General features: G+C 40.4%; 1 protein-coding gene across 22 annotated transcripts in view; it reads right to left on the bottom strand.

The window, feature by feature from the left end:
• Positions 1-24,887, bottom strand: part of slmapa (sarcolemma associated protein a) — a 202,206-nt gene that overhangs the window by 103,113 nt on the left and 74,206 nt on the right. For all 22 annotated transcript variants that reach the window (XM_080182862.1, XM_080182858.1, XM_080182886.1 and 19 more), the window contains exons 5-9: positions 18,282-18,344; positions 17,070-17,165; positions 8,980-9,051; positions 1,425-1,565; positions 492-629 (exon numbers count right to left, since the gene is read on the bottom strand). In XM_080182862.1, the coding sequence (XP_080038988.1) occupies positions 492-629; positions 1,425-1,565; positions 8,980-9,051; positions 17,070-17,165; positions 18,282-18,344 (510 nt within the window). The remainder of the gene's footprint in view (positions 1-491; positions 630-1,424; positions 1,566-8,979; positions 9,052-17,069; positions 17,166-18,281; positions 18,345-24,887) is intronic.

Below are 24,887 nucleotides of genomic sequence, written 5' to 3'. Positions count from 1 at the left end.
CTTACGCCAGAATTCTCACACCCAGCCCATCACAGGAATAGGGTGAGGGTGGACAATGGGAAGGTCCGTTGACCTCGGACAAGATTTTCAGATCTCGGGATTGAGCAAGGCCTTAAAATCCTGCCCAAAGTCTCTCACTTTAAATATTCTCACAGTTTCACACTGGCCCTATGATCCAAAATCCTTTCCTATCCAGAGACATTATATTCTGTGCCTCATACATCATTATCTGCAAATCTGAAGATGTGCTTACTATATTTTTGCCCAAGCTAATTATGATACATCTTAAAAGCTGAAAGGGCCTAAACATGGTCTCTGGGGTACCTCACTTGTTCAGAAGTGTTGAATACCTGAATGTAAAGTTGGATTCTGCACTAGGCTTACCTTCCTTCTAAAAATGCAAGAAATCCCAAAATTCTTTCATAGATTCAACAAAGAAGTGGTAGTTTTAAAAATATTGTTTACTTAAAATGCAATTCATTCAAGCTTACCTTTAATTTGTCAGTGAACTCTTTAATTTCATTAACAGCTCCATTGTACTTATTGGCCAGTTCTCTCAGTTCTTCCTGTGTTCTATCATTCATTTCCTTCAAATGGGTGCATTCATCCTCTGTGTTACTCAGACTTCGCTGTAACATTAAAATACATTAATATTGTCAATGAATTCTGGAATGATTTCAGACCAGAGGAAATAATCCCCTGGACTTTTAAAATCACACACTAGAAAAGTCAGCAATTCAGCAGTTGTTTGTCCTTCATAAGATTCGGAATAATGCAAACTGACTCTACGCATCAAAATATTTACTCAAGTCAGAACATTCACCATGTACTCTTGTTAAAAATATAGGCATTTGCGCATCAAAACCTGCACTTAACCAACTGCATTCTAATTTCTCAGGATAATTTAAACTTTGATTTGAGGAGCATCTGAAAAACAGTCCAAAACCAAGCACAATAATTTAGTAGAGGACATTTTTTAGCAAAAACATTCTTCCTTCGACACCATGTAAAATATATATCAGGGAATTTTCACAAATTAATGTCCTAACCATCTGTATTTCACAGATATTTAGAAAGATTGGATGCAGTATTTTATAAATAATAACACATTTCCCCAATCTTCATAATTATTTTGACAGGAATTAATTTACATGGCACTAACTATTTTTGACAGGCAACATTTTGCATATCTACTACTCTTGGGGAAAAAAAATTCGAACCTCATAAGATAGACCAATATTGTACTAATTGATCCAGACGTAAAATTTACATGAAATAAGATAGGCAAAATCCATCAAGTCCATACTTGAACCACTCTGAAGAGTTGAGTTTCATTATCTCTTACTTGACTGGGTACATTATTGCACCAATATTTATTGTTTAGAGATTTAAAAAATCATAGGAATATTTAGGAATCAAATTACCTCCACCTCTGAAAGCTTCCGGACTACTTCTATTTTCTCCTGAAGGACCCGCCTCAAGGACTCTTTGGCTGTTGTCTCATAGCTATGTTTATCTTCTTGTAATGCCACCAATTCTTTCCTTATGCCATCGTCAGTTTGGTTCTGTTAGGTACAGACAGGAAGGGAAAATATATGGCTTATAGTCCAGCTGCACGATGTACTGAAAAATTAACAGAAAAATTTACAACCTCCATTCCACTATACCCAATCAAGAGTTTCAAATAAAAACTCTGCTAGACAAATATTTTGTATTCAAACTACTTTTCAATTTAGAGCCAGAGAGCTGGTAAAAAACAAAACTTTTAAATCCAATGTGTATTAACATTTTTTAAAAAAGGAATTTTTACCCAAAATAATAGAACACATTATAGACATTTGTGGAAAATTAAATGAAGTCAATCAATTCTGTCTTCTTGTGACAGATTTTGGTCACTATATTTGGGAGTCTTGCCTACCAAAATATCAAATATATTCACTGTTCATCTAAATTTAGCTGAACAAAACGTTTGATAAAATTGGTATTTTTCAAAATTCAACTTGCTTTACATTGTTGGGAATAATTGAAGAATTGCAAGCAATCAGTCTATCACCAACATCCTCTTTATTTTCCAAGTCCTGGCATCCATTGTCATTATATTTCTATCGTTCCTGTTAACTACTCTTCTGCTCCTCCTACATAATTACATAAGAAATAGGAGCAGGAATAGGCCATCTAGCCCCTCGAGCCCTGCCATTCAATAAGATCATGGCTGATCTGATAGTGGTTCAGTTCCACTTACCCGCCTGCTCCCCATAACCCTTAATTCCCTTATTGGTCAAAAATCTATCTACCTGTGACTTAAACACATTTAATGAGGTGGCTCCACTGCTTCAATGGGCAGAGGATTCCGAAGATTCACTACTCTCTGGGAAAAGAAGTTCCTCCTCAACTCTGTTCTAAATTGACTCCCCCTTATTTTGAGGCTGTGCCCTCCAGTTCTTGTTTCCTTTCTAAGTGGAAATAATCTCTCTGCTTCTACCCTGTCTAGCCCCATCATTATTTTACATGTCTTTATAAGATCGCCCCTCAGCCTTCTAAACTCTAACGAGTACAGGCCCAGTCCACTCAATCTCTCCTCATAAGCTAACCCCCTCATTTCCGGAATCAACCTGGTGAACCTTCTCTGCACTCCCTCCAAAGCCAATGTATCCTTGCGCAAATAAGGGGACCAAAATTGCACACAGTACTCTAGTTGCGGCCTCACCAGTACCCTGTACAATTGCAGCAAGACCTCCCTGCTTTTATACTCCATCCCTCTCACGATAAAGGCCAACATTCCACTTGCTTTCTTGATCACCTGCTGCACCTGCAAACTGAGTTTTTGCAATTCATGTACAAGGACCCCCAAGTCCCTCTGCACAGTAGCATGTTGTAATTTTTCACTAGTTAAGTAATAGTCCATTTTATTATTATTCCTTCCAAAGTGGATAACCTCATACTTGCCAACATTATACTCCATCTGCCAGGTCCTTGCCCACTCACTTAGCCTATCCAAATCTCTCTGCAGACTTTCCGCGTCCTCCACGCAATTTGCTTTCCCACTCATCTTTGTGTCGTTCTCAAACTTTGTTACCCTGCACTCCATCCCCTCCTCCAGATCGTTTATGTATATGGTAATCAGTTGAGGCCCCAGCACCGATCCCTGCGACTCGCCACTAATCACAAACTCTGCTTTCTGTTAGATAGCCAATCCTCAATCCACGCTAAAACTTTACCCCCAACTCCATGTACCTTAATCTTATACAGCAACCTTTTGTGAGGCACCTTATCGAACGCCTTCTGGAAATCTAAAAACACCACATCCACCTGTTCCCCTCTGTCAACTGCACTCGTTACATCTTCATAAAAATCCAGTAAATTCGTCAAACATTACAGAGAGAGATTGAATAGATTGGGACTTTATTCCCTGGAACGTAGAAGAATGAGGGGAGATTTGATAGAAGTGTATAAGATTTTGATGGGTATAGATAGAGTGAATGCAAGCAGGCTTTTTCCACTCAGGCTAGGGGAGAAAAACCCACAGGGCATGGGTTAAGGGTGAAAGGAGAAAAGTTTAAAGGGAATATTGGGTGGTGGTGGTGGTGGTGGGGGGGGGCTTCTTCACGCAGAGTGTGGTGGGAGCATGAAACAAGCTGCCGGATAAAGAGGTAAATGCAGGGTCACTTTTAACATTTAAGAATAATTTGGATGGGTTCATGGATGAGTCTGGTTTGGAAGGATATGGTCCAAGTGCAGTTGAGTGGGACTATGCAAAAAATGGTTCAGCACAGACAAGAAGGGCCAAAAGGCCTGTTTCTGAGCTGTAATTTTCTATGGTTTCTGTGACTTTCCCTTCGTGAATCCATGCTGCATCTGCTTGATTGAACCATTCTTTTCCAGGTGTCCTGCTATTTCTTCCTTAATGATGGATTCCAGCATTTTCCCAACTACGGACGTTAAGCTAACCAGCCTGTAGTTACCTGCGTTTTGGCTACCTCCTTTTTTAAACAGTGGCATTACATTAGCTGTTTTCCAATCAGCTGGCACCTCCCCAGAGTCCAGCGAATTTTGATAAATTACAACTAACGCATCTCCTATTACTTCTGCCGTATCTTTTAGTAGCCTGGGATGCATTCCACATGGACCCGGGGACTTGTCTACCTTTAGTCCCATTAGCCTACCAAGCACTACCTTCTTTAGTAATAGTTATCATTTTAAGGTCTTCACCCCCTACAGTCCCATGACCGTCAATTATCGGTACGCTATTTGTGTCCTCTATCGTGAAGACCAACTCAAAAAACTTGTTTAAGGCCTTAGCCATTTCCTCGTTTCCCATTATTAAATCCCCCTTCTCATCTTCTAAGGGTCCAACATTTACCTTAGCCACTCTTTTCCAGCTTAGTTTCATAATCTATCTTTCTTTTCTTTATCGTTTTCTTAGCAAGTCTTTGTTGTTTTTTAAAGCTTTCCCAATCTTCTAGTTGCCCACCAATTTTGGCCACTCTGTATGCATTGGTTTTTAATTTGATATTCTCCTTTATTTCCTTAGTTATCCACAGCTGGTTATCCCTTTTCTTACATTCCTTCTTTTTCACTGGAATATATTTTTGCTGATCTTTTTCACTGGAATATATTTTGCTGATTTGAGGCCATGTCTGCAAAATCTGAATCACAACTCACTGGTCCTCCATCTTTGGCCTACCTCCCTCTGCACCTCTCCTCCATTTCTTCAAATCCTATTCCATGACTTCATTTTCCTAATATTTGTTTTTTTCCCCCAAAAAACTCTACTTGTAGTTTTATTTCATACTCTACAACCTACAATTCACTAAACTTTAGTGCTTATTTCATATTTGCACATATACCTCCTTCCGCTCACACAACCCTGACCGAGTTCAATTGGGTTTCCATTTCCCAGTGAACTAATTTACTGCTTTAAGATTCCTTCATATTCTTGCCCAATCCAATCTCAACAATTTCCTCCCACAGCATATTCCTCTGCAGACCCAATGTTACTCATGCCAATTTATTTCTTATTGGAATTATCGAAGTATCTCTGTCCTGTCCTTCAGCCATACTTTTATTTTACCCTTTTTGGCACATCTTCCCTTCTTCCATACCGTTTAATTTGCATTGCTTTTGTCCACTGCCCTGTGGTTTACTATTTCAATCAAGTTAAATTAAGTTTTAACATCACACTTTAAACACAATACCACATTGCTTGGGTTTGATACAATGATACCGACTCCAAGAAGGGATTTTATACTACTTTAAATTGGAGCTTTAATTGTACAGATAAAATACCACTAAAGAATTCTGAATGAAATTCATTTTCCCCATATGGTAACCTAGCAGCAAAATAATTATTAATTAAATGCTGCAAGTATATTAGTAAGTAAAGTTTATCCTGGCACACACAAATGTACAACAAAACTTAAAAACAAAATCTGGAATAAAAGCAAAATGCTGCAGATATTGGAATTCTGAAATATAATTTAAAAAACATGCTGGAAACAATCAACAGGTTAGGTAGCATCTGCAGAAAGAGAAACATCTGGGTTCAATTGTTAGATTATATCTATGTAGACTTCTTTCTATTGAGTCATAGAAGTTTACAGCATGGAAACTCTTTTTTTAAACCCCTAAGCTAGTCCCAATTGCCTGCATTTAGCCCATATCCCTCTACACCCATCTTACCCATGTAACTGTCTAAATGCTTCTTAAAAGACAAAATTGTACCCAAATCTACTACTACTTCTGGCAGCTTGTTCCAGACATTCACCACCTTCTGTGAAACAATTGCCCTCTGTACCTTTTTGTATCTCTCCCCTCTCACCTTAAACCTATGCCCTCTAGTTTTAGACTCCCTTACCTTTGGGAAAAGATATTGACTATCGAGCTGATCTATGCCCCTCAAATATTCTATAGACCCCTATAAGGTAACCCCTTAGCCTTCTACACTCCAGAGAAGAAAGTCCCTGTCTATCCAGTCTCTCCTTATAATTCAAACCATTAAGTCCTGGTAGCATCCGAGTAAATTTTTTCTGCACTCTTTCTAGTTTACTAATATCCTTTCTATAATAGTGACCAGAACTGTACACAGTATTCCAAGTGTGGCCATACCAATATGTTGTACAACTTCAACAAGACGTCCCAACTCCTGTATTCAATGTTCTGATGGTGGTTATTTTCCAGACGTCGCTGGATTCCGGGGAAGTGCCGGAAGATTGGAAAACGGCTAATGTTACGCCGTTGTTTAAGAAGGGTGCCAGGCAAAAGGCGGGGAATTATAGGCCGGTTAGTTTAACGTCTGTGGTAGGTAAAATGTTAGAATCCGTCATTAAGGAGGAAATTGCGAGGCATCTTGAAGGGAATTGCTTGATAGGGCGGACGCAACACGGTTTCATTAAAGGGAAGTCGTGTCTGACAAATTTACTGGAGTTCTATGAGGATGTGTCTAGGGCAGTGGATAGAGGAGAGCCGGTGGATGTGGTCTTTCTGGATTTTCAGAAGGCGTTTGACAAGGTACCTCACATGAGGTTATTGCAGAAGGTCATGGGACATGGAGTTGGGGGTAGGGTGTTAGCGTGGGTAGAGGATTGGTTGTCAAATAGGAGGCAGAGAGTGGGGGTCAATGGGTGCTATTCGGATTGGCGGTTGGTGACTAGTGGGGTGCCCCAGAGGTCGGTGCTGGGGCCTCAGCTATTTACCATTTATATAGATGATCTGGAGGAGGGAACCGAGTGCAGGGTGTCGAAATTTGCTGATGACACCAAGATTGGGGGAAAGGCAAATTGTGCGGAGGGTGTGGAGAGTCTGCAGAAGGATCTAGATAGGCTGGGCGAATGGGCCAGGAAATGGCAAATGGAATTTAATGTTGGCAAGTGTGAGGTGGTCCACTTTGGTAGGAAGAATGGTAGGAAGGACTATTACTTACGTGGCAAAAAACTGCAGCAGGCGACGGTGCAGAGGGACCTCGGGGTCCTTGTGCATGAGTCGCAAAAACCCAGCTTGCAGGTGCAGCAGGTGGTCAGGAAGGCAAATGGGATGCTGGCCTTCATAGCGAGGGGGATTGAATATAAAAGTAGGGAGGTCTTGCTGCAGCTGTATAGGGCATTGGTGAGGCCGCAGCTGGAGTACTGTGTGCAGTTTTGGGCGCCGCACCTGCGCAAGGATATTTTGGCCCTGGAGGGAGTGCAGAGGAGGTTTACTAGGCTGATACCGGAGTTGAGGGGATTGAGCTATGAGGAGAGGCTGAATAAACTAGGCTTGTACTCGTTAGAGTTTAGAAGAATGAGGGGAGATCTCATTGAGACGTATAAGATGATGAATGGGATGGATAGGATAGAGGTGGAGAGACTCTTCCCGCTCAAAAAAGACAGTAGGACTAGGGGGCACAGCCTCAAGATAAAGGGGAGGCGGTTTAGAACGGAGTTGAGGAGGAACTTCTTCACTCAAAGGGTGGTGAATCTCTGGAATTCTCTGCCCGTTGAAGTGGTGGAGGCTGCCTCGCTAAATATTTTCAAGAAGCGGGTTGATGGGTTCTTGATAAGAGAGGGGATTAAGGGTTATGGGGAGAGGGCGGGAAAGTGGAACTGAGCCACAACAGATCAGCCATGATCTTATTGAATGGCGGGGCAGGCTCGAAGGGCTAGATGGCCTACTCCTGCTCCTATTTCTTACGTTCTTATGTTCTTATGACCAATGAAACCAAGCATGCCGAACGCCTTCTTCACCATTCTGTCCACCTGTGATTCCACTTTCAAGCAGCTATGAACATCAACCCTAGATCTCTTTGTTCTGTAACTCTTCCTAATGCCCTACTATTAACTGAATAAGTCCTGCCCTAGTTCAATCTACCAAAATGCATCACCTCGGATTTATCTAAAGCAAACTTCATCTGCAAATCATAATGTCATTTAAATAATGCTATTGTCATTTAAATTTTACCACACTGCAAAGTTAAAGCATCTGCAAGGTTCAATTAGCTGTGTCCAATCTAAACATTTACATTCAATGCCATTTCCTTTGGTTTGAAATTAATGAAAACTTAGTTTCATATCTTTTGTATGCTAAAGAAGCAACTCTTCATTATTCCACAATTATGGGATGGGATTCTCCTAAATAAATTCTAATTGTCGAATTTGCGTAAAAACTGGAGTAAATCCAACTTAAGAAATGTATTGAAGCTAAGTTATTATAGTTCGAAACTTTCTTTCCATGTTCTGATAATTGTGAATATCTGCATCTTATTAAAAAAATGGACAAACAAGCCTTTAACAATGAAATATAGGCAATACTTTAGACTAAAGCTACCATGTATGTATCCATACAGTTTCGGACCACATCCATCACATCAAATGTTCAGATGGATTTTCTTTTATATAAATCAAAACTAAGTTTGAGTCAAACACAACACTGGTAACTGAACAAAGCCAATTGCCTCAAATACACTAAATTTGTAGAAAAATAGCCAATTCAAAAAAAAGGGAGCAAGAAGAAATTGACAATAAACAACTTGTAGGCAAGAGAAAGCCAATCAATGAAATTATTTGGATTATTTATTCAAATTACTTCAACTGACATCTTGGTTTCGCAGTGTCAATAACATAGAACACTGGAGATTACCATTTGACTGACTGTATAAATATCCATTTTATTCTTACTTCCACGCTCTCTGTATCCTTTCGCATTCGTTTCAAAAACTTTTTCAATTCCTTTTTAGATATGCTCTAATGATCCTTCATGTATTTAAAAAAACTATATTCTTCCAGTTATAATGGTCAAACTCCGCTCCCATTACTGATTCAACAACTGATAGGAACAATTTGTCCCTATTTCTTCTTCAATGTTTTTCATAATTTCGAAAATCTGTTTAGAGCCCCCTTAACCTTCACTATTCCATTAAAATGGCCCAACTGAGCCTTTCTTTGCAACCATGACCACTTACTTCTGAAATAATTACAGCAAAGCAAAACAGTTAATGGCATTACTTACCTTTGAATAAGCTTGCAATTGGTTTCCCATTACTTCTAGCCTTGATAGCAACCTGTCTTCATCTATTAAAGCCTAAATTAAAAAAGTAAACCACAGAGAAAATGTCATTTCAACTGTAGTTACTCAAGAACTTTATTAAATCTGAATGCATTAAAAGTGTTTTAACCAAGATTTCTCTAGTTTTACTGGAAGCTTCCAATGGGCATTCAACCCATTTACATTCAATAAAATTGATCTAAAAAGGTGTGTATTTTAATGGACAAAATTTAAGCTTCAGAATCCCATAAAAATTGTAGTCTATTATCATGGTGATTTGTGATCTTATACTATCAGCATTGGGTGATGCGCTGGTGCCTACTTCTGATTGCTTAACAAACTGCTCATGTATTATAGGCAAGAGCAAAGTAAACTCAGCTGCACTAAGCACTCAAATAGCAATTTTAAATTTGAAATTAATGAAAACTTAGTTTCATATCCTTTGTATGCTAAAGGTGCAACTCTTCATTATTCCACAATTATGGGATGGGATTCTCCTAAATAAATTCTAATTGTCGAATTTGCGTAAAAACTGGAGTAAATCCAACTTTAAATTTCAATTTTATTCATAGACGTCCAGTAAGAATTAGAAGATGTTTCCGTTGTTACTTCCATTTAGAGCAAGAGATTAACTTCATCCTGATATTTAAAAAAAGTATTGCCTGATTCTCAAAAAACTCTCTGAACCAGAAGAGAGCTGTGCAACTGTACTTGCATGCACAGGGTCATTCCCAGTTATCACAAATTTAAACAAACAATTTGAATGACGGAGTGTTCCCCACACAAAATGTGTTCACTTTGCAAAGACACTAAAACAACTGTGTGAACCCCAATAATAATTCCTAACCCAGGGAAAAATTGTTATGCACCAACACTAACATAATGTAAATAATGTCTTACAATGGTTTCACAAATGCTGAAACATTGATGCATCTAACCAGCTTTTCAAAAATCAAGTTTTAATATCACATTTTAAACACAATACCACATTGCTTGGGTTTGATACAATGATACCAACTCCAAGAAGGGATTTTATACTACTTTAAATTGGAGCTTTAATTGTACAGATAAAATACCACTAAAGAATTCTGAATGAAATTCATTTTCCCCATATGGTAACCTAGCAGCAAAATAATTATTAATTAAATGCTGCAAGTATATTAGTAAGTAAAGTTTATCCTGGCACACACAAATGTACAACAAAACTTAAAAACAAAATCTGGAATAAAAGCAAAATGCTGCAGATATTGGAATTCTGAAATAAAATTTTAAAAAAATGCTGGAAACAATCAACAGGTTAGGTAGCATCTGCAGAAAGAGAAACATCTGGGTTCAATTGTTAGATTATATCATGTTGATTCCCAAAATTAATGGCAATGATTCCAGAAGCCCAAACACAACTATATTCATTTCTGTTTTATAATATGTGGCACAAAGGGCCCCAAAATGCAGGCAGCTAACATGATGGACAAAAGTAGTTATTACTGAATTCTTCCTATACATTAGTTTTGGAAAATCTGAAGTCCCACAGAGGAATCAATTTAAGTTAAGAATGACAGCATACCATTAAGTAAAAGGCTAATTTCACTTGAATTATTTTCCAAATTTACAAATTCACTCCTGTATTATGAACTGAAAGAAACAGGGTAAGAGCCATAAGTTCTACATTACACAATATTCTAAAGCATAGCATGAGAGAGCAAGAGGCAGAAAGATACATCAGTCAGACAAGTCAGACACACAGAGAAAGAAAGGCATTAAAGAGAGAATGCAAATAAATTAACAGGCTTCATTTCACACTTTGACAAACTTTGCAAGGTCAAAACACTTCAAGTTCCAAAGAGATTCATAAGATTGTGATTGCACACCAAGAGGACACAGAGGCATAATTTTAGGGAAGGCCAAAAATCCTGGATTTTCATTTTCAACTGCGGGCGTTTCGATCAATAACCATCTCACAAACTTTAAACTGGACATGGGGGCTAATGATATGGTCCTGACAGAGAAAGAACTGTGGCTAAGAGATCTCTGGTGTTGAACAAAAAGCAAACCATTTTATGGGCTTAGAGGAATTTGACTTCTAGTCACATGCATGATTTTGGAATCACTAAGATACGGCAGCAAATGAATCTTCAAGTTGATATTTATTATTTGTAACCAGTCTTTTTCTCTCTTCAGCAGAGATGCCTATGGAGCCCTGACTCTCCTCAAAACAGCAGACAATGTCAAGGCAACCTCTGTCAATAATTATATATCACTGCAAGTTTCCAAGAGCTCAAACAAGGAGTATCACCCTGACTGGGACTTAATTCAAAACTGTCTTCTCTCTTTGCAAAACCAATTTGTCCATTTGTGTTATACATGTCAGAAAGCTCTCGTGGGTCAGACTAGCCAACAACTCATATGATTAAAAGATACCTCTTTTACTGTAAAATAGAGCAGCCAATAACCACAAGAACCTCAACCCAGACTCTGATTTATAAGGTCAACATTGTGACCACAGAGCAATCGCCAGCATGACTGTATCAAAGACAATGCTGGAACCAAGTAGCAGCTATCTTTGCCAGCAGCACACAGTCCAATGGAAAGGTGGGCTTACTAAAAAAAAAATCACATCCTCATAACAGGAAATGCCACCTTCCATAAGAGGACATGGTAACAACACAGACAAGAGGAATAAAGGATACAGAAGTGAGCACAATGGTCATCCAACGCACAAGAAACATAATAGAACAACAATCATCTTTACCACAAATGCTGAATAGACAAAGAGTCGTTCAATACCAAATAATGGAAAGAGAAGATTAAAAGATACCCTGATGCCAGAATAACCTCCAAAATTACAGGAAGAACCAGCAGCAATAGAGCCTACCACTCCTCTGACAGTAGTGTGAACAAGATACAGTCGTGTCATAAGGCCTCCAGGCCACCTGACACTATGAACCCAGAGACCTCAAGGGAGAATATGGATAATAACAATGATGTAAACATAAGAACATAAGAACTAGGAGCAGGAGTAGGCCATCTGGCCCCTCAAGCCTCCTCCGCCACTAAGTAAGATCATGCCTGATCTTTTTGTGGATGCAGCTCCACTTACTCACCTGCTCATCATAACCCTTAATTCTATTACTGTTCAAAAATTTATCAGTCCTTGCCTTAAAAACATTTAATGAGGTAGCTTCAAGTGCTTCATTGGGCAGGAAATTCCACATGTTCACAATCCTTTGTGTGAAGAAGTTCCTCCTCAACTCAGTCCTAAATCTGCTTCCCCTTATTTTGAGGCAATGCCCCCTAGTTCTAGTTTCATCCGCCAGTCGAAACAACTTCCCTGCTTCTATCTTATCTATTCCCTTCATAAGCTTATATATTTCTATAAGATCTCCCCTCATTCTTCTGAATTCCACTGAGTATAGCCCCAGTCTACTCAGTCTCTCCTCATAAGCCAACCCTTTCAGCTCTGGAACCAACCTAATGGATCTCTTCTGTGTCCCCTCCAGTGCCAGTGTACCCTTTCTCAAGTAAGGAGACCAAAACTGTACACAGTACTCCAGGTGTGGCCTCACCAACACCTTATACAGCTGCAACATAATCTCACTGTTTTTAAACTCCATCCCTCTAGCAATGAAGGACAAAATTCCATTTGCCTTCTTAATTACCTGCTGCACCTGCAAACCAACTCCTTGAGATTCCTGCACAAGGACACCAAAAAGTCTCTGCACTGCAGCATGTTGCAATTTTTTACCATTTAAATAATAGTCCATTTTGCTGTTATTCCTACCAAAATGGATGACCTCACATTTACCATAAATACATGAGATAAATGAGAATAACTTGAAAAACATTGAATAAAGATTTGGAGGGAGGTGTAGTATATAGAGCTGGCACGCATAGGGTTAACATGGGGTTAAGTACAGTACCATCCACAGAGTGATGCAAAAGAACACTTGACTCACACCCAGGTAGTGTTGAACAGAGTTGTGGGCACAAGCTAGCATGGAGACAGCTCCTCGCTTGAACGCTATATACACACATAGTTCTTGTAGTTAATAAATATATGCAGTCAACCTACTTAAGAATACAAGGGGTTCATTCAGATATACCAAACAGTTTTTAACGCCCTGTAACACTGCCTTAATAAGTATTGTCTGGTGGCTCTGACATCCATCATTACGAAATGCTTCAAATGATGGCTTCAAATGGCATGAATCAATTCCAGCCTCCCAGTTTGTCTGGCTCCACCACAGTTCGCCTACCGCCACAACAAGTCCACAGTAGATGCCATCTCCCTGGCCCTACACTCAACACTGGAACAACTAGATAACAAAGGCACCTATGTCAGACTCCTATTCATTGATTACAGCTCAGCCTTCAACACCATTATTCTTACAAAATGTATCTCCAAACTCCGTGGTCTAGGGCTCAGCTCCTCCCTCAGCGACTGGATCCTAGGCTTCCTAACCCATAGATGGCAGTCAGTAAGGATAGGCGACAACACTTCCTCCACGATCATCCTTAATACCTGTGCCCCACAAAGCTGTGCCCTTAGCCCCTTACTATACTTCTTGTACACCTCTGACTGTGTGGTCAAATTCCCCTCCAATTCAATTTTCAAGTGTGCTGATGACACGACCATAGTAACTTGTACCTCAAACAATGATGAGACAGAACACCGGAAAGAGATAGGGAATATGGGGAACTGGTGCGACCACAATAATCTCTCCCTCATTGTCAACAAAACAAAGGAAACAGTCATTGACTTCACAAAGCATAGTGCAGGACATGCCCTTGTCTACATCAACGGGGACAAAGTGGAAATGGTCGTGAGCTTTAATCTTCTAGGTATCCAAATCACCAACAACCTGTTCTGGTCCCTTCACGCCAACGCTATAGTTAAGGAAGCACACCGATGCCTCTACTTTCTCAGGAGGCTAAGGAAATTTGGCATATCCAAGACTCTCACCAGCTTTCACAAATGCACCATAGAAAGCATTCTTTCTGGTTGTATCACAGCTTAGTATGGCTTCTGTTTTGTCTAAGACCCCAAAAGCTCGTTCGATCACACAAATCAGCCTCCCATCCATTGATTCTGTCTATACTTCCTGCTGCCTTGAAAAAACTGCCAGCATAGTCAAGGATCCCATGCACCCCGGACATGCACTTCCACTTTCTTCTGTCAGGAAAAAGGTACAAAAGTCTGAGGACACGTACCAATCTATAAGAACATAAGAAATAGGAGCAGGAGTAGGCCATCTAGCCCTTCGAGCCTGCCCCGCCATTCAATAAGATCATGGCTGATCTGTCGTGGCTCAGTTCCACATTCCCGCCCTCTCCCCATAACCTTTAATCCCCTCGCTTATCAAAAACCCTTCAACCCGCGTCTTAAAAATACTTAGCAAGGCAGCCTCCACCACCTCAATGGGCAGAGAATTCCAGAGATTCACCACCCTTTGAGTGAAGAAGTTCCTCCTCAACTCCGTTCTAAACCGCCCCCCCCTTTATCTTGAGGCTGTGCCCCCTAGTCCTACTGTACTTTCTGAGCGGGAAGAGTCTCTCCACCTCTATCCTATCCATCCCATTCATCATCTTATATGTCTCAATGAGATCTCCCCTCATTCTTCTAAACTCTAACGAGTACAAGCCTAGTTTATTCAGCCTCTCCTCATAGCTCAACCCCCTCAACTCCGGTATCAGCCTCGTAAACCTCCTCTGCACTCCCTCCAAGGCCAAAATATCCTTGCGTAAGTACGGTGACCAAAACTGCACACAGTACTCCAGCTGCGGCCTCACCAATGCCCTATACAGCCGCAGCAAGACCTCCCTACTTTTATATTCAATCCCCCTCGCTATGAAGGCCAGCATCCCATTAGCCTTCCTGACCACCTGCTGCACCTGCAGGCTGGGTTTTTGCGACTCATGCACAAGGACCCCGAGGTCCCTCTGCACCGTCGCCTGCTGCAGTTTTTTGCCACGTAAGTAATAGTCCTTCCTACCATTATTCCTACCAAAGTGGACCACCTCGCACTTGCCAACATTAAATTCCATTTGCCATTTCCTGGCCCATTCGCCCAGCCTATCTAGATCCTTCTGCAGACTCTCCACACCCTCTGCACAATTTGCCGTTCCATCAATCTACTCAAGAAGAGCTTCTTCCCTGCTGCCGTCAGACTTTTGAATGGACCTATCTTGTATTAAGTTGATCTTTATACTCTAGCAATGACAGTAACACTACATTTTGCACTCTCTCCTTTCTTTTTCTAAGTATAGTATGCTTTGTCTTTATAGCGCACAAGAAACAATACTTTCCACTGTATACCAATACATGCGACAATAATAAATCAAATCAAATATTTTTGAGAAACTTCTGAGACAGTGGTACAGGGATAGGTAGAATAGGGATGTTCAGAGATTTCTATGATTAAATTTAGAAAAGTTGAGCCAAAAGCAGTACCTGATAGCAATGAATGTGGTTCAGTCAGAGTTGCGATGAACGCTTACATGATTTGTGCAACAGATAAACTCAACTCTTCAACCTTTGGACTTTAGGATGGAAACATGGGGAGGACTATATTAGGGGGGAAATGATCGGAATGTACAGGAAAAAAACCATTTTTAAAAATGCACATTGTAGCTTGCAAAGGTACAAATTTCATTTTCCAATCTGTGTAAATTTGGTGCATTTTGTATATGGTGGATTTAAGAACATAAGAACATAAGAAATAGGAGCAGGAGTAGGCCATCTAGCCCTTCGAGCCTGCCCCGCCATTCAATAAGATCATGGCTGATCTGTTGTGGCTCAGTTCCACTTTCCCGCCCTCTCCCCATAACCCTTAATCCCCTCTCTTATCAAGAACCCATCAACCCGCTTCTTAAAAATATTTAGCGAGGCAGCCTCCACCACTTCAACGGGCAGAGAATTCCAGAGATTCACCACCCTTTGAGTGAAGAAGTTCCTCCTCAACTCCGTTCTAAACCGCCTCCCCTTTATCTTGAGGCTGTGCCCCCTAGTCCTACTGTCTTTTTTGAGCGGGAAGAGTCTCTCCACCTCTATCCTATCCATCCCATTCATCATCTTGTACGTCTCAATGAGATCTCCCCTCATTCTTCTAAACTCTAACGAGTACAAGCCTAGTTTATTCAGCCTCTCCTCATAGCTCAATCCCCTCAACTCCGGTATCAGCCTAGTAAACCTCCTCTGCACTCCCTCCAGGGCCAAAATATCCTTGCGCAGGTGCGGCGCCCAAAACTGCACACAGTACTCCAGCTGCGGCCTCACCAATGCCCTATACAGCTGCAGCAAGACCTCCCTACTTTTATATTCAATCCCCCTCGCTATGAAGCATGCTAAATTGCCCCTTAGTGTCCGAAGATATGTAGGTTAGATGGAATAGCCATTGGAAATGTGCAGGATTATGGATAAGATACTCTTTCAGAGATTTGGTGCAGACTCAATGGGCTGAGTGGCTTCCTTCTGCACTTTAGGGATTCTATGGTTCTAAAACACATTGCTTGGAATTCAAACATGCATAATAACTGCCACAGGTACATTTCATATTCACTGCTTCCTTCTGTATTAGCTAATGTTTTACACACAAACACACTCCTGGTCTCTTTAGAAAAAAACAAAATTCATCCAAATACAGCGACTGAAATTTGACCTTTCACTTGTCTTGAAATAATTTTGAGAATCAACCAAACTGATACTATTAAAGGCTGAAGGCCAATGTTTCTCAGTTTGTCTGAAATACTCCTGCAGTGTGATGGAAAGTAGTACATGTATGCTTAGGTTGTGGGCTTTGCCTTCAGTTGACAGAATCAAAACTTTGAACAAAAAAAATCTTTGGGGTGCTGAGGATTTCAGATAATAAATATAGAAACATGGCAAAACTGTCAGACGTTTCAAAACTCGGGCACTTTAAAGGTTTTTCTGGTGAATTGAATCACATCTTTCTCCACTGCATCAAAATGACAAATTTCATTACTTCCTTCTTACAATTCATTGATTAAATTATTCCTAAAGAGAGATATTTACAAATCGTGTTCAATGTTGAAAGTACCTGCCAACTACTGTCTGATGCCTCTTGGGTGTTGGCTAGTAACCGCTGAAGGGTGGCCAATTTCTGTTCCAGCATCTGTTCTCGATGTAAGGCCTCCTGATATTTGGAAAATTAACAATAATGTACTAGTATATTAGACAAACTTTAAGGTATTAGTATATCAGGCAGTGTTTAATCAAAAGTTCTTTGATAAAAATAACCTGAATCACATGGTGAGATAGCATTCAATTTGTTCCATGTCACATAATACATAAGTGGGTGGCTGGAAACAAAACACCCAATTGTTTTTTCTGGTCTATTCTTTTCACCCGAAGGAAATTGAAACCTCTTGTTATTTTCTATAGTCTGAATATCTCAAGTTATTCATAATAGTCAGCTAGTGATTGATAAACGACAAAAATATACTTTTACCCTTATTTCTCCTGTAAATCCTGTCCTCTCAGATTTCATTACATCTCATTTGTTCTATTCCTTTCTTCAGCCTTTCAATCATCCACCCTGTCTTGTTTAATAGTTCTAGATTTGCAAAGCTTTGTACATCTAATTATTTCCATCTTGTACTCTCCTTCCGCTTCAACCATACTCTTATGTTGACAATGGCAACAAAATATCCAAATATTTTCTTTTTGTATTTATGCTTTCATGATTCCTGTCAAAGTTTTTGATATGCTATCTGCTTGTCCTAATTTTGCTTCTTGGTCAATGACCATTATTTACTCATATACCAAAGCATCAGTTATAAGAACATAAGAATTAGGAGCAGGAGTAGGCCATCTAGCCCTTCGAGCCTGCCCCGCCATTCAATAAGATCATGGCTGATCTGTCGTGGCTCAGTTCCACTTTCTCGCCTTCTCCCCATAACCCTTAATCCCCTTGCCTATCAAAAACCTATCTACCCGCGTCTTAAATAATCATCTTTCTATTCTGCTCTTCACTTCCCTCATTCATGTGAATCTAAAATTCCCACTTTTATTATATGTAATTAGTGCTTTGTTTCCATTTGCCCTAAGTGCTGCCTTCAAATGTTAATAGAAGGATACAGTTTATAAAATGTTCCATTAGCTACACAGTTGAATAGGTAATTCTTGATGCCTATAATATGTGAACAGGCTGATGACTAATGTCTTATTTTGTGAACAAGAAAAAACTATATAATTAAATAAACTGCATTGCTAGAATAGTAAATAGCAGCAGAAGAACTGGTGGTATTACCTGTAAATACTGTGAGAGCTGGAATAGTTCCTGAGAGTACATACTGGGAGAATTAGCAGCTACCTGGGGAATTGAAGAAGACATTTATTCAATATAATTGTTTTTAAGCATTATGACATAATTGAGACACTAAAACAATAAATACATTCGGAACAGGCTCATCCATTTTGTTTATCAGCACAGATTTTTGTGAAATTCTTTTTCGAGACACGGAGAGGTGAGAAAACAGAGATTCAACAAGGCGCCAATTAAAAATAACCACTTTCTTGGGACAGAACTTGAAGAACTTCCAAAATCAAGAAGCATACCTTGTCGTACATAAATAGATGCAGTTTCACCATTTCTCAGTACAGTTAATTGGTTAACATACATGAGCAATTTGATTTTTGCTCCTCTCACCTATTAGGGTGCAAAAATAATGGGGCTTGATTTTTAATCTGGCATCAGGGATCCAATGCCTAGATAATTTCCTGACCGGCCCACAACATCACCAGTGCTGTTGCGCTATTCCCAAATACAAAATAAGTAATTGACCTGGAAGGCAAGTTTGACACTCAATTAGTAGAGCCATGAGCAGATTGAAGGTGGCACATAAATACCAAGGGCCTTTCAAAAAAGTAAGTGACAACCATGATTGGCCATTTATATAAGAACATAAGAAATAGGAGCAGGAGTAGGCCATCTAGCCCCTCGAGCCTGCCCCACCATTCAATAAGATCATGGCTGATCTGTCGTGGCTCAGTTCCACACTCCCGCCCTCTCCCCATAACCCTTAATCCCCCTCTTATCAAAAACCCATCAACCCACGTCTTAAAAATATTTAGCGAGGCAGCCTCCACCACCTCAACGGGCAGAGAATTCCAGAGATTCACTACCCTTTGAGTGAAGAGGTTCCTCCTCAACTCCGTTCTAAACCGCCTCCCCTTTATCTTGAGGCTGTGCCCCCTAGTCCTACTGTACTTTGAGCGGGAAGAGTCTCTCCACCTCTATCCTATCCATCCCATTCATCATCTTATACGTCTCAATGAGATCTCCCCTCATTCTTCTAAACTCTAACGAGTACAAGCCTAGTTTATTCAGCCTCTCCTCATAGCTCAACCCCCTCAACTCCGGAATCAGCCTCGTAAACCTCCTCTGCACTCCCTCCAAGGCCAAAATATCCTTGCGTAAGTACGGCAACCAAAACTGCACACAGTACTCCAGCTGCGGCCTCACCAATGCCCTATCTAGCCGCAGCAAGACCTCCCTACTTTTATATTCAATCCCCCTCGCTATGAAGGCCAGCATCCCATTCGCCTTCCTGACCACCTGCTGCACCTGCAGGCTGGGTTTTTGCGACTCATGCACAAGGACCCCGAGGTCCCTCTGCACCGTCGCCTGCTGCAGTTTTTTGCCACGTAAGTAATAGTCCTTCCTACCATTATTCCTAACAAAGTGGACCACCTCGCACTTGCCAACATTAAATTCCATTTGCCATTTCCTGGCCCATTCGCCCAGCCTATCTAGATCCTTCTGCAGACTCTCCACACCTTCCGCGCAATTTGCCGTTCCACCAATCTTGGTGTCATCAGCAAATTTTGACACCATACACTCGGTTCCCTCCTCCAGATCATCTATATAAATGGTAAATAGCTGAGGCCCCAGCACCGACCTCTGGGGCACTCCACTAGTCACCAACCGCCAATCCGAATAGCACCCATTGACCCCCACTCTCTGCCTCCTATTTGACAACCAATCCTCTATCCACGCTAACACCCTACCCCCAACTCCATGTCCCCTGACCTTCTGCAATAACCTCTTGTGAGGTACCTTGTCAAACGCCTTCTGAAAATCAAGAAACACCACATCCACCAGCTCTCCTCTATCCACCGCCCTAGACACATCCTCATAGAACTCCAATAAATTTGTCAGACACGACTTCCCCTAAACGAAACTGTGCTGCGTCTGCTCTATCAAGCAATTCCCCTCAAGGTGCCTCGCTATTTCCTCCTTGATGACGGATTCTAACATTTTACCTACAACAGACGTTAAACTAACCGGCCTATAATTCCCTGCCTTTTGCTGAAGACATGTCACAGCAGGGTACTGATTAAGCCAATACTGGCATGCACAGGCATCAACAAGCAGTGCTAAGGTTTCCTGATGCTTCTCTTGAGGCACTGATGGAGCTCACTGTAGACAGAGCACTAATGTCCAAGACTAACTGCCTGGATAAGCGCAGCCTCCTTAGACACTGGTGCTCTGTCAATTGCAAGCAACTGACTTGTGAGAGGTACACCGAATGTCTTGGGTATCATCATCTTCACCTTGAAAGCCCATTGGTCTCCACCTATGCAAGCGGAAGGTTGATATTGTCAGAAGACGAGCAATCCAGACACCCTGAGTAAATATCTGGGACCGGGGTTCGAATCCTAGCAAGGTAGATTGAATTCAATAAAAAAAAAATCTGGAATTAAATTTGACTAATGACCATGGAATCGTGCCTGTTATAAAAACCCTTCTGGTTCAATAATGTCCTTTAGAGAAGGAAATCCACCACCCTGACCTGATCTGGACTACATGTGACTCTAGGCCCATGGCAATGCTCTCCGAAATGGCCGAGCTCTCAGTTCTAGGACATTAAGTGCTGGCCCATATCCCCAGGACAAATAAAACAAAAAGATGATAGCTAAAGCTCCTCTTTATTACTCCATCAAATGTCAGAATAGCTTGTTCCCATCTCCATCCATCAGCTGGCTCTCATTTGTTCAACAGGGCTTCCTCTGCCAATCTCTGCTGATCTGGTGATGCCAATAGCCTGGCATCCCTATCATGATGCCAACCTCTCACTGGTGAGAAGCACAAACCTCTCAAAACCAGTGGTGGCAACTCTATCACGGTTTGAGCAGAAAAGCTTTATTCTGTCTTTTTAAAAGTATCAATTAGCTTTAATAGCTTCCCACTGCTGACGGGTTCCAGATGCTGTGTGCTCTGCCTGACAACTGAAAATTCAAAACTGCTTCTGAGGCCTGTGAATGAACTCAATGAGCTCAAGGAACATGTAACTGAAGGTATGCTGATTTTAGAATTTATCCACCACACCCTGCCCTCCCTTTGAAAATCAGATCACCGTTTGTAGGTGACAAGATAAGTGTCGCCCTCTGGGAATGTGATTTTCAAAATGTATTCCCACCCATCAGCCTTTGAAAATCCAGCCCATAGAGTAGATCAGCTAGAATGTCTACAACAGAATTGTCTTATTTGTATTGATTAAAACATATATATGAACCAACTCTCTCCAAATGGTTAGTGATCAGAGATGGGAAGAAAATTGGAGGCAGGGGTGCAGTGAGGTGGAAGGGGTGTGACATTGATGCAGAGATTGGGATGGTCAGAAGAGGTGGGCTTGGGGAGAATCCCGTGGTGAAATAGGGCACTACTGGGCAATTGCCATGCAAATCTTTACCTGGAAAGTTCCATGAGGGATTCCCCAATGCATCTTTGATATACCGCCCCAAGATCTAATGCTGGGGAGCTCAGAAGTTACAGCCCATAATTTTTCACTAAAGAAAAACAACAGCTATCTATACAAAATAAATACATTCAATCAAATAACTATGCAACTATCCAACAATGAATATTTAGTATTGTTGTAATAGCTTCATGCAAGACATTCAGAATGATGGATGATATCCACTTTAGCGGAGGAAGCTGCCATAGAATTCATATTATCACAAGTTCTGGACTTTACAAGATAGTTGTGTTTAAAAATATCTCTGCCTTGAGATAAAACTGGGAATTCCCGAAGCACTCCAGCATGCAGACATGCTGATGTGGCCTCGTTGCTATGGGAGCAAAACTCAAACACAGGCCTATCGAAATATCAAGTGACAATTTTCACCCCAGGACAAATGCTTTTTAAGGTACAGGAAGAGAGACAAAGCAGCTACGACTGTATGGAGAACCAAAGGAGCTACTGCTGTTAGGAGCAGAGAAAGACTTTTGTGTTCACAACCAACAGGATGCTCATGATTGTTGATTTTATGTTGGAAAGGGATAGAACGAATGGGAGTTTTGGGAATTTAAGGAACAAGGAGTTGATCCTTATTGGCAAAAATCACATCCGCAAAATTTCAACTGAATTTTGAAGGATAAGGGTGGATTCTCAGAGGCTATTTCTGAGGGCTGAAATGGTTGCTACGAGAGGACACTGGTTTAGGGTACTGGGGAGCAGGTACAGAGGGGATGTCAGTGATAAGTTTTTCACTCAGAGGGTGGTGAGCGAGTGGAATCAGCTGCCATCTGTGGTGGTAGAGGTGAAGTCGTTGGGGTCTTTTAAGAGGCTTCTGGACAAGTACATGGGATTTAATGAGATTGAGAGTCATAGATAAGCTTGATGGGTATGGATATGATTGGCACAACTTGTGGGCCGAAGGGCCTGTTTGTGCTGTAGTGTTCAATGTACTGGACAATTCAACCTTGCGCAGCAGGGGGAAATGAGCCTGCAGGAGAATTGGGAGTAACACTGGATCTATTTTTGTAATGCTGTACATTTGTAAGAAGTGCAGTATACAGCAAAAATGGTAATAAGGTTCAAACATATGAACAAGAATCAGGATTAGGCCATTCAGCCCCTTGAGTCTATTCTGCCACTCAGTAAGATCATGGCTGATCTGATAATAACCTCAAATCTGCAGTTTGCCTACTCCCAAAAACCCATCACCCCAAAGGTTGCCACTCTGCTTCCACAACCTTTTCAGGAAGAGAGTTTCAAAGGCCCACAACCTTGAGTGAAAGAAATTTCAGCTCATCTCCATTTTAAATAGGCCACTCATTATTTTCAAGCAACAACCCCTAGTACTAAATTATATCACAAGTAGAAACATCTCTCCACAACCACCCTGTAGACACCTCAGGATCGTATTGTATTTCAATCAAGTCATCTCTTACTCTTCCAAACTTTAGTGGATGAATCTAGATTATAGCACTTAGCTAATGCGAAAGTACCTTTTCTCTAGTTTGATGCATGAGTTGTTTGTTAATAAATATTTGATCAATGTTGATTTTTAGTCATATTATAGATAAAATATAAATCTTGTCACATGGTTAATGACCATTAGTAATTTGGGAAATTCATCTCTTTTTCAAAGTTATTGGTCTGTACAAGGATCATAACAACATGGAACATTCTAATTGGATGGGAAAAAGCCTTTTGACAAATCAATCCCATTCCTGCCTATATATCTCATCAAAAGTACATCACAGCAGTCACCAAACCACTGTGAAACCTTCAAACTAGATAAAATTTCTGAAAAATTATTTTAAAGAGGCTACTTCCAAATATTCTAGTATTGAATAAATTATCAAAAGTGCTCCAAATCTATCTGTCTAAATTTTTCCCTGTAACCTTCAATCTCACTTCACACAGATAAATATGCAAGAACAAAATACTGCTGATGCTTGAAATTTGAACTAAAAACAGAAAATGTTGGAAATAATCAGCAGGTTTGGCAAAAGGTGTAAACAGAAAAACAGAGTTAACATCTCAGGTCAATGACCCTTTGTCAGAAGTTCAGAAATTTGAAGTAAACTTAGGCAATTGATTTGGAGCACTTTTGACATTTTATGCTATATATCTAAAAAAAGAGTATTTGGAGGTAGTGTCTTTGAAATATCTATTCAGAAATTTTACCTAGTTTGAAGCTTTCGCTTTGGTTAGGTGACTGCTGCAATGTACTTTAGAAAATCATGCAAGTTGCTTAACATCTCATCTCTCATCAGGATTGAACATACAAGACTCCATGGCACTATTCAAAGAACAGCAGAGTTTTTCTAGTATCCCGGGCACATTCATCCCTCAAGTATCTGTTACGTAATTGCTAAGTTAGGACTTTGCTGTACATAGATTTTCCTCTAAAATAATAGCATTGACACTTTAATTGCAATTCACTGATTGCAAAAACAACTGGACACCCAGATAACTTGAAAAGTGTTACATCTTCCTTTAAAAGAACTTAGTGAATTCACACTGACTCAGATTCCAAATAAAATTTGCTTGAGAGAAAAACATCAATTGATAAATTAGCTGAACGTTTAAATTAGATAGTGAGATAAATTTAGCATTGGAAGTAGTGCTATTAGCTTTAAGGAAATTAATGTATAAAATGGATGTTGAACAATCCAGCTGCATCATTGGACTCAGAGGAGACCTTAAACTGCAAGAATTCCAGTTGTTCATAATGAAAAATATCTTCGGTTTGCCTTGTTCTGCTTCTATAGTTGTCTCAGAAGTGGAACATTTCCTTCCAATGACAGTGAAATTGTAAAGATACTCTTCATGGTTGCATTGCAGTTTTAACATAACAATCAGATTAAATCTCATCTTCAGTTAAAGGCAAGACATAAAACAGGACACTTTTTAAAAAAATAATGCGCTACATTGATCCAACACATTAAAGAAATATTCATGAGCAAAACAGAAGTGTCACACGGAAGTACTTACCAATTCTGACACTTTCTCAAGACTTCCTCTTGCACACAAAGGCTGAAAACTGTTGGTTGATCAGTTCCATTGTTCAGAAGGGAGCCAAAAGAAAATTGTCTCTAATTTGAGGCAAGTACCTCCAT

The sequence above is a fragment of the Carcharhinus amblyrhynchos genome, chromosome 3, assembly GCF_965287045.1.
Source record: "Carcharhinus amblyrhynchos chromosome 3, sCarAmb.v2.hapA, whole genome shotgun sequence".
Lineage (NCBI taxonomy): Eukaryota > Metazoa > Chordata > Chondrichthyes > Carcharhiniformes > Carcharhinidae > Carcharhinus > Carcharhinus amblyrhynchos.
This window is presented reverse-complemented; position numbering and strand designations above follow the sequence as displayed.